General features: G+C 39.3%; 1 protein-coding gene across 12 annotated transcripts in view; it reads right to left on the bottom strand.

Moving 5' to 3' along the window:
* Positions 1-14501, bottom strand: part of SLC8A1 (solute carrier family 8 member A1) — a 385679-nt gene that overhangs the window by 62452 nt on the left and 308726 nt on the right. For 5 of the 12 annotated variants that reach the window (XM_030311225.1, XM_030311226.1, XM_030311229.2 and 2 more), the window contains 4 exons: positions 4577-4683; positions 1422-1442; positions 967-984; positions 841-855 (listed from right to left, as the gene is read on the bottom strand). In XM_030311225.1, coding sequence (XP_030167085.1) covers positions 841-855; positions 967-984; positions 1422-1442; positions 4577-4683 — 161 coding nt within the window. Of the gene's footprint in view, positions 1-840; positions 856-966; positions 985-1421; positions 1443-3924; positions 4029-4576; positions 4684-14501 lie in introns of all 12 variants that reach the window. The other 7 variants (XM_030311230.1, XM_030311233.1, XM_030311231.1 and 4 more) reach the window with 4 other exon arrangements.

The raw sequence follows: 14501 nt of genomic DNA, 5'->3' as shown, positions 1-14501 counted from the left end.
TGCCACTGTTGGTATCTGCACAACATATTGAAAATGTCATGGCCATTAGGATGCGTTGAGAGACATCTTCAACCTTCACCTTCACACAGATCAGACCTACCATTTATTATTTCTGTCCCTCTCTAAATCTGCATAGATGATTCTGAAAAAGTGAGGAATTGCTTAGGGTCAAAAGGGAGGATGCCGTAAGGAAACATCTTCCTTCTGTACACAAGAAAATAGCTTTAGAGTGTTTGGAATAGTTTAATGTAATCAACACAGGCTGGATACCAGTATGAATTTGAGAGTTTTAAACTTTTTGACTCGCAGTTTGGGTTTTTATAGAACACTCTGTAATGCATCCGAAGAGGCCATGATTATAAAGCTCAAACTGAAGTCCCCAAACAGGGGCTCAGATTGGTGCTGTGGGGTGAGGGGAAAGGACTGCTCTGTCCTCTGCTAACCGGGCATCATGTATTAATAGGGGCCTGAACTTGGGCCATGGAGCGGTCCTAGATGTCAATTCCTCTGTTTCCTTAAGGCCAGCAATTGTCTTATTTATTCTGGCACTCTGGAGCATCTGGCAGGGGTACACAGCACATCATCAGTGCTATGTGAACATTTATAAATCGACCAGTATCAAAATGTGAACAATTACAGATTCTCCATACAAATGTGCATATACAGGAACACAACACACACGTTGTTAATGTGTAAAACGTTAAATGTGTAAAGTCAACAAGAGCACACCATGTGCCACGGCTAAATGTTAACGCAGGTTACCTAAAATGTGGTTTTGGTTTGATTTTTAAAGGCATTTGGGGGAAAGTGAAGAACATTAAAAAAAAAAAACTGCCTTACCGTACAGGTATTTTCCTTCATAAAAGCAAATAAAAATGAGAAGTGATTTTTAAAAATGTAAACAACACATGGTGAAAACAGCAAAAAAAAAAAAAAATTGACGTCATTAGCTTTAAAAATTCATACCTGTTATTGTGAAGCCACCTAAAAAAGAAAAAAGAACAAATGTTACAATTTATTTAACTTACAATCTAAATAACAAATGCCAGTGACATTGGCTGCCTGACCACCCATCTAAGATACAGAAACTTGCCAAATTATATTCACAATTAAGAAAAAACTGAAAACATCTGCACATGATTTAATCGCTACTCATTCTTTGAAGATTATGAGGCTTAGTGCACAAATTTAATTCTTGTGCATACCTAAGCAACCGCTGGTTTTTAAAGAGACTGCACTGAACTAAAAATGGAATATAAACTATCCGAACTACACAAAAATGAGGCCAGCGGCCCTACACAACAATATGGCTAGTAAACCAACAGAAATAAAAGAAGAGTCAGAAAGGTACTGTATCACCTGACATTCATGGAAAATAACTTAGAAAAATGGAAAGGAAATGCAAGAAATGAAATGCTTACCAAGCTCATTCAGTAACAGGGCTGTGAAAGAAACAGACAAAGACAAACACAGAATAAGAGACCAGATGAATAATGAAAGTAAGAGGAATATCAGCAGAAAGAAATCCAGGCAGATTTGATTACAGTGGTAGGGGGCCACTGCTAACATGGGTGCACCCCAAGGAAATGTGGCATTGGGAATATTTTCAAATAAACAATCCCAACGCTAATTTTTGCAAATGTGTGTGGTTGATTATATATGTGTACAGTTCACCTGGGGACTTCATAAAACATTTCTACTGTATATGTTTACATATACTATACGTATCCAGTTTACCACACACGGTAGAAATATTTTACGGAGTTAATCTTAACTTTATTTGACTGAGTCTTCCTCATTACATATTGCCAGAGAGTTACTGAACTCAACATACGGGAGTCTTAAATCATCCAGGATCTCAGGTCTGATACCTGTCGTTCAATGACGATAGATAGAACATCTCAAGAAATTCTATTTTGGCTGCCCTGCCTGACGGAGACTTTGGCACAAGGTAAAGCCCTCTCTGGCGGTTCTACTTATTTGGTATTCACTGGCCATCAAGGGATGCTTATGTTTTTTTAAACCTTCAAAACTTGAGTCCCAGGAATTAGCACTTATGTGTGTGTCCTTATCTATGACTTCTGCATATTATAAGTGCACGATCACACTACTTCTTGTGGACCTGTAACTTCATGGAAACCGACAAGGCAGGTGGAGGTGGGGTGGGGTGGGACATCCGTGATTTATCTTCCAGGTTATGTGCTTTAAACCCAGACTAAACAGTGGCGCTTTATTTTGGTGAAAGCTACCTAGCTAAACATATACCAATTACTTCAGGAGTTGTGGAGGAGAATGCTACAATTACGTTTTCAGCCCTGTTTTCCTGCTAATGGTAGTGGCATTAGAGGATACTTTCTAAAACAAGTCAGTAATTTCACATATAGTGACAAGAATCCACTTGGAAGGGTGCGAAACCAGATAGTGCTATCAAGGAATTTTAATTTGCTTTCACATGACGGCATATTTTACTAAAATGGCCATTGAAAGAGCTGTATCTAAGATGCTCTTCCTTTAGATAAAAGACAGTGTTTTGGAGGAATACATTTAGAAGTAAGTGCTTTTTTTCTGTATGTTAATGAGGCATTTTTGATCCCATCTTTGTAAGAAATCAGCTCAGTTTTCTAAAGTGTCTTTTCCTTCTGCCTACTGCCTATGGAGCATATTAAATAGACCGCATTAAAATGAGTCCCCAAAATGTTCCTTTGGGACATGATTAAGTCAGGACATACACTTTTTTTTTTTTTCCTGATGGACTCTGAAGTCTGTGAGTTCTTACAAATGTGAGATCAAATTCCCCCAAATGTTGAGTCTATATAGGAATAGACTATATTTGATTTTTTTTTCTTACATGTAAAAGTATAAATTTCTTACCAAGTGGTCTAATCATCTCCTATGCTACTGCATGCATGTTTGTATGCAGTGAGTAAGAGCTATTAATGTGTAGAATGCTCATTTACATAATCCCTTTAAAATTGCCACTAGTAGAGGGTAATTATATGAAGCCCTTGTGATAATTCAGAACAAAATGTTATCTTTAAGGGTGGTATAAAATTCCTGTCCTTCCTTATGAAAACTAGGCCATGGAAATAGATATAAAATCAAAGAGCACAAAGAAATTGGCTTCTTTGTTCAAATATTTTCTAAAAATATGTAAGTACAAATCAACTAAAAAAAATCTAGCTTTAAGGATACTGCTATTTATTTTTCCTTTTTACTATATATATTAGAAAACTGTCAATTCTATAAGGATCAAAACATTTTGGAGCATAAGGCTGGCTAGGCCTTAAGCAAGGCCTAAATTCGTGTCTACCTCTTGTCCCTTGGAAATGTCATATTTGATGATATGAAAAATCTTAGGCCAAATGGATGCTACAATGTGTACAACAGTATTCTTCAAGGGTCTTTGCTCTTATTAAATATCTATTTTTTTGAAAACTGGGTTGTGGAAAGGAGCCTAATTACTGAATTATCTCAAAAGTTCCTATTAGTTGCCATTAGAATAATGGCATTAGTTATAAGTCATTACTTATTAGTCATTACTAATAAGCATTATCACTAAGTTTTTATGACTAATGTTCAAGGGGAGATTTGGTAGTCAGCAGCACATTTTAGAACAATCCCTGAATAGTTAATAACTGAACACAGAAATCATGCTTTTAGATCATCACTTCTGATTTACAGAAATCTCTTACTGTATTTCTTAAGTCTGCGCTTCAATCCAGGTTAGTGGGCGTTTCCTGAAGAGAGGGGGCATTTCTTGGTGCACTTATGAATGAGGGAGGGGGATGAAATTGCTAAAGCTTCCAAGGAAATAAAGGATAGTACTTGGAGCCGAGGAAGAGGAGAGAGTTAAGTGTGAGAGTAGGAGACACGGAGAGAGAAGAGTACAATTTCTCGCTGGTATGTCTTTGTATACTCTCACACCTGTCATTCCTCTTCTTATCCATTTTGGTTCCTCAAGCACAAGGGAGAAACTGCACTCTTTCTCATATTCCTCACGGTCAAATATTCTAATGGTAATGATCTTCCTGTGGGAACACAAGACAAAGGCAAAACAAATGGTTGGTGTCACACGCTCATGCTAGGTGTTCACCAAGCTGCATGTTACTGTGATGTTATGAAGGTTGAACTGGCAACACATGGACCTCCAGAAGTATGTAAGAGGGCATCACGGCTACTCCCAGCTGGCCCCGGTGACGTTTTCTCCCAATTTACCACTTACACCATTTCTTCCTGCTTCACTTAGCTGTCAGGAAGTACCCCAACTTAGGAAGAGAGATCGGAAAGTTGGCTTCGTTTTGGCCTGGCAAACATTAGCACCATCATTCCCAGAAATGAAGGCCTGATTGACTGCACTGAACATTCGTTTCTCAGCCCTGCAGCGGGCAGAGTGGCCAGAATTGGCTGATGGAGCTACAGGTTGGGACCGCTGTGGCCCCCGGGGGTGAGATCTATGCCCTGTTACATAGGTGGAGGGATGTGTGTGTTGTGAGTCACGTCTGAAGAGTGCAGGCATCCAGGGGTGGCACAGGCCAGCAAGAAGCTGTTGGGCTCAGCCCTGGAGCAGCTCCCCCACCTTTCTTCTCACTCATCTCCACCAGGCGGGGCTCTCCAATCTCAAGGAAGAAGGTCTTGTTTTTCTCATACTCCTCATCATCAATTACCTTGACTGATATTGTTTTGCTGAAACAGAGAAGAGTAGAAATTGACGAACAAGGGAAAGAGAAGGAACATAGAGAAGAGGAAAGCAAGGTTAACGAGCTGCACTTCCAGACAAACTTCTGTACTTCCAGAGAACCTTCCGTACTGTGACTTTGTTCTTCCAGAATGGGTGTGGGGTAGGTCTGTAAGATTATAGAGGTCACCCAATGCATAGCTCCCCTGCCCAAGGCCATGGAATGATTTTAGGCAACACGTAGCACTCAGGACTAATAGGTTTATCATCATCATCATGAGGAGGAAAAGCAGAAGAACACAGGTCACAATAATAAGAAAAAAAATATTTACTTAGTAAATGCCTTAATCGTAGGATTGTCTGAGCTGTGCCCCAGAAATCAATCCTTTAGAACAAATAGGTAAATCACATCAAAATATCAACAGAGGTTATCTGTGAGTGACTGGCTTATGGGTCATTTTTTAATTTTTTTACCTTCATTCTGCTTTACTGTATTTCCAAACATAATATTTTTATCATAAAGTTTTATTAAAGTAATAAATGTATAAGACCATCACAAAATAAAATCAAACACTTTTATGTTACCCCACCCAATGTCCTAGAATCAGACTCTTCTTCAAGTTAGTCAGATTTTCCACCTAGATCTCAAGGGGAAGGTGTTCATGTTTTATTTGTCTTTCTAAAGAAGAAAGCTGAGGCCTCCCAATAGCTGTTTTGGAAGGTGGGGGATGGGGAACCATGATGTTATAGTTATTTTCATCCCTCCAAAGTTGAATTTCAACTCTTACAAAATATACCATTTATACTATTTCCAACTTTAGCAATACACCAAGGCATTTAGTTAAGAATTCTTCCTGTAATTCATCCATTAGCACTTGTAGCCTTAGGGTCCTCTGGTTAAGAGTGACTGACAGACAGTAGGACAAATGCAAATATTATGCAAATGTCAATTTCCCATAAGCCTGATGACTGTGAAAAGAAATCTAACGTTACCTTCTAATTAATAAGGGCTTAATCACTTCCTATATTGCAACTTACTCAGAGCCCCCTAAACACTTGTTTGCCCTTGAAAAAAAATTTTTTTCCAGTAACATTGGCCAAGAACATTTCTGACTAAAGTTTTTGAAACAATGAATTTACATAGACACAGTTTTAATGTCATGGACGTTATTTAGTTTGAGTGGAGTTTTCTAGATCTTCTGGAACAAATTTTGTTTATAATCTTTTTTTTTTCTTCTAGTTATTGATCAAAGCCATCAAGTTTCATTTAGACCTATGTATGACAAGGAGCTTCAGTGTTCTTTCCTAGTATTAAATAAAGGTAGAAGTTGCTTTTAATTTTCTGAAAATCCTAGTTCCTAATGCTCAATGCTTTAGTCTTACTTTCTGGGGTTAACAATGTGGAAATAAGATCAAATGATTGCGTCTGGTCCTTTGGAGCCCCATAACTGGCTCTCTGTTCCTCAGCTAAAGAATATCCCTGAATGATGCTCATATCTAATTTCTCATTACTGAGGAATTGGGGTTCATAACAGGGCCTTTTCTATCTCAGCTGTGTTCTCAAAGACTGAAATACTAAGGCCAGGTGAACATCTGTAAATGACTAAAACAATAATTATTTTTATTCTTATTTTTATTTTTTATTTTTTAAATCATTTTTAAAGAGTAGTTAGGTATTTACAAAACTACCAACAATGTGATGAAGTCCAACTACGTGTATACAGTGAACAGTTCCTGTCTAACTTCTAGAATTGTTTTCTGGAAGTGACCCATTTACTTAGAGAGAGAGAGAGAGAGAGAGAGAGAGAGAGTGAGAGAGTGTGTAAATATATAATAAAATCAGCCTGCCCTGACTGTATTAAGATATCTGATCATTCCTCAATCTCCAAAAGTTAAAAATTATTAGAGAGAGCACAAGAGATGTAAGCCATGATGATACATGAACTCTTTATTTCAGAACTGAATTTGATGTTATCAGTGAAATCAAGTTTATTTTGCAAAACCTGCCAAATGTCTATCCTCTTTGTCATTAAATTTATGCATTTGGGGTATTAATTTCCATCTTCCTGCCTTATAGTCATAAACTGCAGTTGTACAATTCCACTAAAGAAATCACCCGTAAGACCAAGTGTGGCAAAGTGCTGATGGGCATTAGAAGGGCCCTGCCACCATCTTCTGGACTTGATGGTCTAACATGCCTTATCAAGGCAACTTCATGAAGTTGAATGAATGTAGCTTAATGTAGTTCAGCTACATTAAGCTGAATGTCATGTTGCAATGCTCTTGCTTATATTACCTAAAAACATTTGACTTCTCTTTCTGCATCTTGCAGTCCCAACCCATCCTATGTGTAATCCCACGTTTTTTTGATTTGCATAAATAGAGCACCATAGAGACGACTGGAGTAGCCTGGCTAACCGGGTAAGTCTGTTAAGAAAAAACTACCGGTTTTCTTCCCAAAAAGCAACATGATCACTCATTCACAAATGAATGGAAGTAACCAAATAACATTGTTTTGTATCCTTTGTGAATTTAATCCTCTATTGTTGTAGCAGCTTTATTTTCTATACTCTGGAGTATGAGAAATATAAAATCCCACACAATTTGTATAATACAATAAGCACTGAAAGTTTACCTTTAGATTATCAATATTTACTAGGTCCATAATCCTTAGAAAATGTTTCAGGATTTGATAACTGTAAGACTGGAAAATCCAAGATGAAGAAAAAGAAAACAGTACCTCTGTAGGTGCCTGGCAAAGACACCTAAAATAGATGGGATTTGCATAATGGCATATTATTTCAAAATCATTAATAATACCATCAATAGTATCCCTGACAGGAGGAACCATTAAATTATAAATTGATTTTGGTGCTCTTGCATAGTAAAACTATTAATAGGCAACTTGATTATTGAAGGACATTTCAGTCCATTTAAAGAGGCAGGATAAAGTTAATCCTTAAGAATTAGCCCTTGAAATCAAGAGAGGCAAAAATCAGAAGAGATTGCTAATGTTCACCTTTCATTTCTCCCCCTAGCAAAGGTAGCAAAGGTGAAAATGACTAACATAATTTGAGAGAGAAAGAGAGAGCGAGCACGAGCAGAGGAGGGGCAGAAGGAGAGGGAGAATCTTAACCAGGCTTCATACTCAGCGCAGAGCCCAGCCCAGAGTCTGACTTGGGGCTCGATCCCAGGACCATGAGATCATGACCTGAGCTGAAATCAAGAGCCAGAAGCTTAACCGATTGAGCCACCCAGGCACCCCCTAACCAATGTAATTTTTAAGGGAACTTATCCTTAGGCTGTCCTTTGCTCACTTTTCAGAGCCTAATGCCACTTCTGCCATCACAGGGGAAGTTACATGAGATGGGGTGGATTTGGTAAGGACTCCAGTTATTCTAGTTTGATAATCAGCAGAAGCACACCTCTGTTCCTCATAATTTTGCAGTGGATATAGAATCTCAAGGACTGAAAAGATTAAAGGCCCTCCCATTTGCACCCCACCCCCACCCCCCATTGCCACACCAATCCCATATTCAAAGGGCTTTTGCTTTATAACAGGGACTCCCTCTCCCTGAGAACACAGATTCCTGTTGGCTGTCCTTTTGTTCTCTTTACCGACAGGTAGCAGTCAAGTCAAGTTTTATTTCTTTAGACTGAAAGGTTAACCAAAACAAGACTGGAAGACTCAGGTAGACATAGCCCTTCAACCAACGACAACTCTTGTACTCTGATTGCCCTGATAACGAACAAATAGAAAAGCTGATATCGTGCAATTTTCATCTACCATAATTATGAAGAAGGTAATGAGAACTTTTCACTTGATTTTTTTAAAACATCTCTCTAAAGTTGTTGAGTGTACTATAAAAAAGATGTTTTCTGGAAACTAGCAAAGTAGTTACAGATCTTATGATAACATTAGATGATTTCTCAATATGGCCAAAATTTTTATAGTAATACACCTTGGTTCCATTTCTAGGGGGGGAAAGATTTTAAGGAAGATCAATTTGTTTAGTGGAAAAATACGGGCTATTCCTTTTGATTTCTTTGTAGTGCTTTTTCTCTGATAATAAACCAACAACTATTTTGACTTCTCAGTCTCTCTGGTATCTGATGGGTCTCAAAAGACCCAAACACCTTATAACATTCGGCCAAGGAGTTTGTATATCTGGTGGTGACTCAGGCAGATGGTGGGAAAGGAAAGAAAGAGGTGGCTTTTGTAGCAGAGGTAAAAAAAAAAAAAAAAAAAAAGGAAGAAGAAAATCTCTGTAAAATATATTCTGATATCTCATCAGTAAGTCAAAGTAGCATCAGGGCCTCTTTTTCTATGTCAACCTCAATTTGCCCTTCTGTGGTTTTTCTCAAGACTGTTCTTGATGTTAAGAGAAGTGAGAAAAAGATGAGTTTGGGAGGTTAAAGAGAAGAGACTCTACTTTTAAATCCCCATGTAAAAGATTTTAGTGAGTATTTCACATATTTGGATACCTCAATGGCTATTTTAACATTTATTTAAAAAAAAACCCTAAACTCTCTTTAGGCCTACTGAGAAGTCAATGAACCTATGAGCACTTTACATTTCTTAATTCACCTGTCTTCATAACAGCCCTAGAAGTAACTTCTGCTGCTTAACATTCACAGAGGAAACAATGACTCAGAGAAGTGAAGAAACTTCCAAGGTCACAAAGTGAGACTCCTATGACTGGCTTTAAAGACCAATACCTTCAATTATATGACGCACAAAGTTCCTTATTCATTCAGCTGTGCAGTATTTTTATGATCACTTTAAAGGATCTGGATCATTATTTTAAATTAATATAGAGGTGTATTGTTTTATCTTTTTGTTAAGGATTGCCTAGATTAGCAATAGTAGAATTTCAATTCTATTTTTAAAAGGAGAGCAACACATATATTTTATGATGGCTGTTCTAAAAAGTGGAATCCCTGAGGAGATAGAGGTCCTATTAGAAGTAATCGAAAAGTGCCATGAATATGTAGGGACTCACCAATTCTGAGAACTTTGAGCCACCGATCAGTAGCCTCAGCCTCATAGGGAGAGGTGGGGGGCTTGTTAGAACTTCAGAATCTCAGGCCTACCCCCCAGGCCCACCAAATCAGATCTGTGTATTAACAAGATACCCAGATGACACTATGCATGTTAACGTTTGAGAATCACGGACCTAGAGAGGACAATGCGTTCTTTTATTAAGTCAGATGACAAATTGAGAGGCTGGTAATAGCTGGGCTTGTGTTTCGGTTCTGTCTGCATATTAGAATCACATGTGGAGCTTTGCAAACTTTAAGTGGGGGGCTCGGCTCACTCGAAAGCAGTGAAATCAAACACTCTGGTTGTGGGGCCCCAGCAAGAATACAGTTTTTAAAAGTTTTCCAGGTGATTCCAATATGCAGTAGGGGCTGGCAACTGGCTAATGGGGAGCAAGACTGTATGCCTGATGTTTAAAAGAATGTATTAAATAAAGAATAGATAGAATTGTGAGAAAGTCAGAGTCAAAACTAAATGTCAGGTCTAATTAGCAATCTAGACTGAAACATGGGAGAAACATTTTGCTTTGTCCTTCACTAAAGTGGATTATATAGACTATTTAAATTGCTCTTTTCTCCTCTGAGGAAATGCTGGTCTCCTCAGGCCACCCTAATAGTATAGGTGAGAAAACACCTTGAGCATTCAGGCAGCAGGGTTTACACTCATACAGAGTTATTTCCTTCCCAACCAAGTGATAGGAACTCTGGTGATAGGCTTTTACACAATGGAAGTTCTACTGGGAGAGTAAGAAAAATAAGGGTTTCAGTTGCCACAGAAGATAGTAATGCCTCATATCCCCACTCTCAGCTTCTGAGCCATGTCAGTGAAAGGCATGTTGGTGGAACTGAAAACTTTCCACATTAGGGCTACCATACTTAGACTCAAGAAAGAAGTGACCCAGGATTGATTACATCTGAAGGGAAAAGATCTGGCAACTTCTCCGACCACAGCATGATGTCATCAGGTGAGGCAAATTTGAAATTTAATGTTAAAAGCTTTGGTATAGACTATTACTCAAAAGGGCAAGCCAACAGGAAAATGGGCAAAGGATCTGAATAGACACTTCTCCAAAGAAGATCAACAAATGAACAATAAGTATGTGACGAGATGCTCAACATCATTAGTTAGTGGGGGAAATGCCAATGAAAACAGCAATGGGATACCAATTCAAACCCACTAAGATGGCTAGAAGCAAACACACAGATAATGACAAGTGTTGTAGAGAATGTAGAGGGGTTAGAACTCTCTTACACTGCTGGCAGGAATGCAAAATGCTGCAGAAAAGACCTAGCAATTCCTCCAAAATTAAAAAACAGAGTGACCGTATGACCCAGCGATTCCACTTGTAGGTCTTCACAGCAAGATTATTCATGAAAGCCCCAAGGTGGAAACAACCTAATTATCCATCAACTAATGAGCGAATAAACATAATGTGGTCTGTCTACACAATGGAGTATTACTCAACAAGAAAAAGAAATGAAATTCTGACACACACTAACTGAAGGATGGCAGAACATGTCATGTTGGTATGCTGATAATTTTGAGTAATAGGTACTCGAAAAACAGCAAATGCAGGGACACCCTTTCTCTGAACTGCACCCCCTGCCCCCCGCCCCCCGCCATCTGCCTAAAGACAGATACTCTAAAAGGAGCTTGACTGTCACAGATTCCCTCCCTGCAAGTGTCATCAGCCATTACCACAGGAGACGAGAGTACAAGTGGATGTCACATCCTGACAAACTTTGTCACACACTGTCATACTTCCCATCTGTTCTTCTAAGGGTCTAATCATCTTTCCTAAAAATCATCTGCTTTCTTCTCAGAGGCCTACATTCTCCACCTCTTCCCCTACTAAGATGGTATGTAAGCGTGCATTTAAGCTACCTTAGGGAATAACTAATTTGTCCCTGGGTGTCTCTCATGTAGACATGAAGTATACATGTTAGTAAGTTTTATTTCTCTTATTTATCTTTCTTTTAGTCCATGGTCTCAGCCAAGAACTCTAAAAGGTGGAGGAAAAATTATCTTTCCTCCCCTACACTTCAACAATGGTTGAACCATGGAAACATTATGCTGAATGAAAGAAGCCAGACACAGAAGTTCATGTATGGTATGATTCATTTATATGAAAAGTCCAGAACAGGCAAATCCATAGGGGCAGAAAGTAGATTAGTGGCTGCCTAGGGCTGAGGTTTGGCGGGGGGGGGGGGGGGGGGGGTTGTCAGTAATTGGATGGTGACTATTCATGGGAATGGGTTTTCACTTGGGGGTGATAAAAATGTTCTACAATTGATTGTAGCAATGGTTACACAATTCCAAAAATACACTAAACCTCATTGAATCACATATTTTAAATAAGTGAACGTATGACATGTGAATTGTGTCTTCATAAAGCTGTTATTATTTTTTTAAAGCAAGCTTCAGGGTAAATCCTAGTCTTTAGAAAGAACTGTGTCTTGGGTGAGAAAATGCTGTGAGGATGTTGAGGCTTTCTGGTACGGAGTTTCAAATTTTGCTGGTCCTGCTAAACAGAAAATTGGAATGCTGCATGCCAGAGACAGGGAGGGCCATGTGCCCCAAAGCTAAGCACCATTGCTCAGTCTGTCAGCACCATGGGCCCTCAATCCATCCCTTTCCCCAGGTTTCCCCACAGAATCCTGCCCTCCAGGATCAAGGGTTATTGATGTTGTACTTTGACATGCTAAGCATTTCTGGTGGCTCTTACCTCAGGCCTAGCTTCCTTGGCTGGTTTCTTTTCCCCAAAGTACAAAGTATTATGAAATGTCAGAAGTGGCATTTCCCTCATGGCATTTATTTAAAAAGAAAAGGAAAGGACCGTAATCATAGGTCATGCTGCTGCCCCTTGCTGAGTCCACAGCTCTCTACGTATCACCTCGGGCATTATCCAGCAACGTTGTTGACATTGATTTCTCTCTGCCTACAAGGAAAGATGAGCTTGCTATGGATTGCCTTTGTATGCTTGGTTTAAATTCCTGGCCCATTTTAAGCTTTGTTTGTTTTTTCTTCAAAAATTGATTTGATGAGTTAGTTGGGGATTTGGAGTAACAGAGAGAAAGGGGCAGTCAGAGAAGACTCACGCATATATTCTCCACATTTTCCATAAGTGACCCAAATCCACTCCCCTAATTAACATTCCAAATAGGATAAAACACGCTGCTATTCATATTATTTCTAATAATGTTTTCCCATCATCTTTAGATTAGGAGAAACTCTGGGTATAGATCTACTTGGGAATTTGCTCAAGTTTCCATGCTAAGATGGGTCATAAAGGAGGGGCCAGGCCATGACTCAATCTGTTGTTTCCTTTGTTGACAGGTCGAGAGCATCAGACTGGGATGCGGATTACACAAGTTCATTAGTATCTTGATTCGGCCACTTTCTAGCCAAGGTATTTGGACCAGTTCTGGCATCCTTCTAAACATCAATGTTACCGTCTATCAAATGGGGATAATAAAGCTCACTGCACAGTGACTGATGTTCACAGTGTTATGATGATCAAATAGGGGGTGTCATCATTCATCAACTGTAGATGATACAACTTCACAGGTAGTCACAAAGATGAAATAACACAATGCATGCAAAATAATTTTGCAAAGGACTCTAAAATGTTATGAAAAGTTGTTATTATTAGTTGAAAAGGAGTGGCTTACTCTGTAGTTCTTACTTGCCTGTTTACCTAGTCACCTCAAAGGGGGCAGTTGGCGGGGCGCCTAGGTGGCTCAGTCAGTTAAGCGTCTGACTTCAGCTCAGGTCATGATCTCGCGGTTTGTGAGTTCTAGCCCCACGTCGGGCTCGGTGCTGACAGCTCAGAGCCTGGAGACTGCTTCAGATTCTGTCTGCTCCTCTCTCTGCCCCTCCCCTGCTCATGCTCACTCTCTGTCTCTCAATAATGAATAAACGTTAAAATTAAAAAAAAAAAGGCAGTTGGCAGATGGTGGAGGTGGGGGTCAGGAAATATTTGATGGAGTCATGGGCCATACCCTCAAATTCACTCTCCTGTGTAGCTTGGGATCACATCCTGTATAATGGCCTACCTACTTCAGAACCCTGAAATCAGAGAAGCAAGTGGCATAAAGGCTAGTAGTGTTCAGCTTCCCAGTCCCAGCTCTGCTAGGTCCCCTTTTACATCAGCTAGTTACACGGAGGGGACTGAAATCATGCTTTTCCAGAGCTCCTGCTCTGAAGAGAGGTTGACAAACAGGGATAGTACTATTCTGGCACTTAAATAGACTCTGAGGTTGAGAGTTGCTAAAGTAGCTAAATGAAGGGAGTTTCTCGGGAGGCTTGTCATCCATGCCCTGATCTCCACATTATCAAGTGGTAATTGAAATGATTGCTTCAAGCAAGGCAAGAGGCAGGGCCAGCTAAAAATCCTGCTATTCTCTTGGGATACCCACAGAATTTTACAGAGCACGGGATCAGGGGTTTTCCAATGGCGGCTTACCCTATTTTATTTTTTTCTGCTCACTTTTGTAACTGAAAGGCAACCAATTTATTTTTTCCAAATGCAAAATAGGAACAAAAGTAATTCATTTTTGATCTTTCTCCTTTCAGCAAGGTCAGCTTTAGTCTCTAAAGAAAAGCCTGTGAGCTCCCTTCCTGTCCTGTGCTGGTTGACCACTTGAAAGAAACATTGCCGGGACCCTAGAATTATTGCTCTAATAAATAATATGCTAAGAATTCTAGTATCCCCCAGGGTTCTATTCCATTATAGCAGGCTAGTGTGAAAACCACATGAGTAAAGTTTTGAAGAGAAAATGGTAT

This window comes from Lynx canadensis, chromosome A3 (genome assembly GCF_007474595.2).
Source record: "Lynx canadensis isolate LIC74 chromosome A3, mLynCan4.pri.v2, whole genome shotgun sequence".
Taxonomy (NCBI): Eukaryota; Metazoa; Chordata; class Mammalia; order Carnivora; family Felidae; genus Lynx; species Lynx canadensis.
Note: the sequence above shows the minus strand (reverse complement) of the source record. Positions and strands in the feature narration are given on the sequence as shown.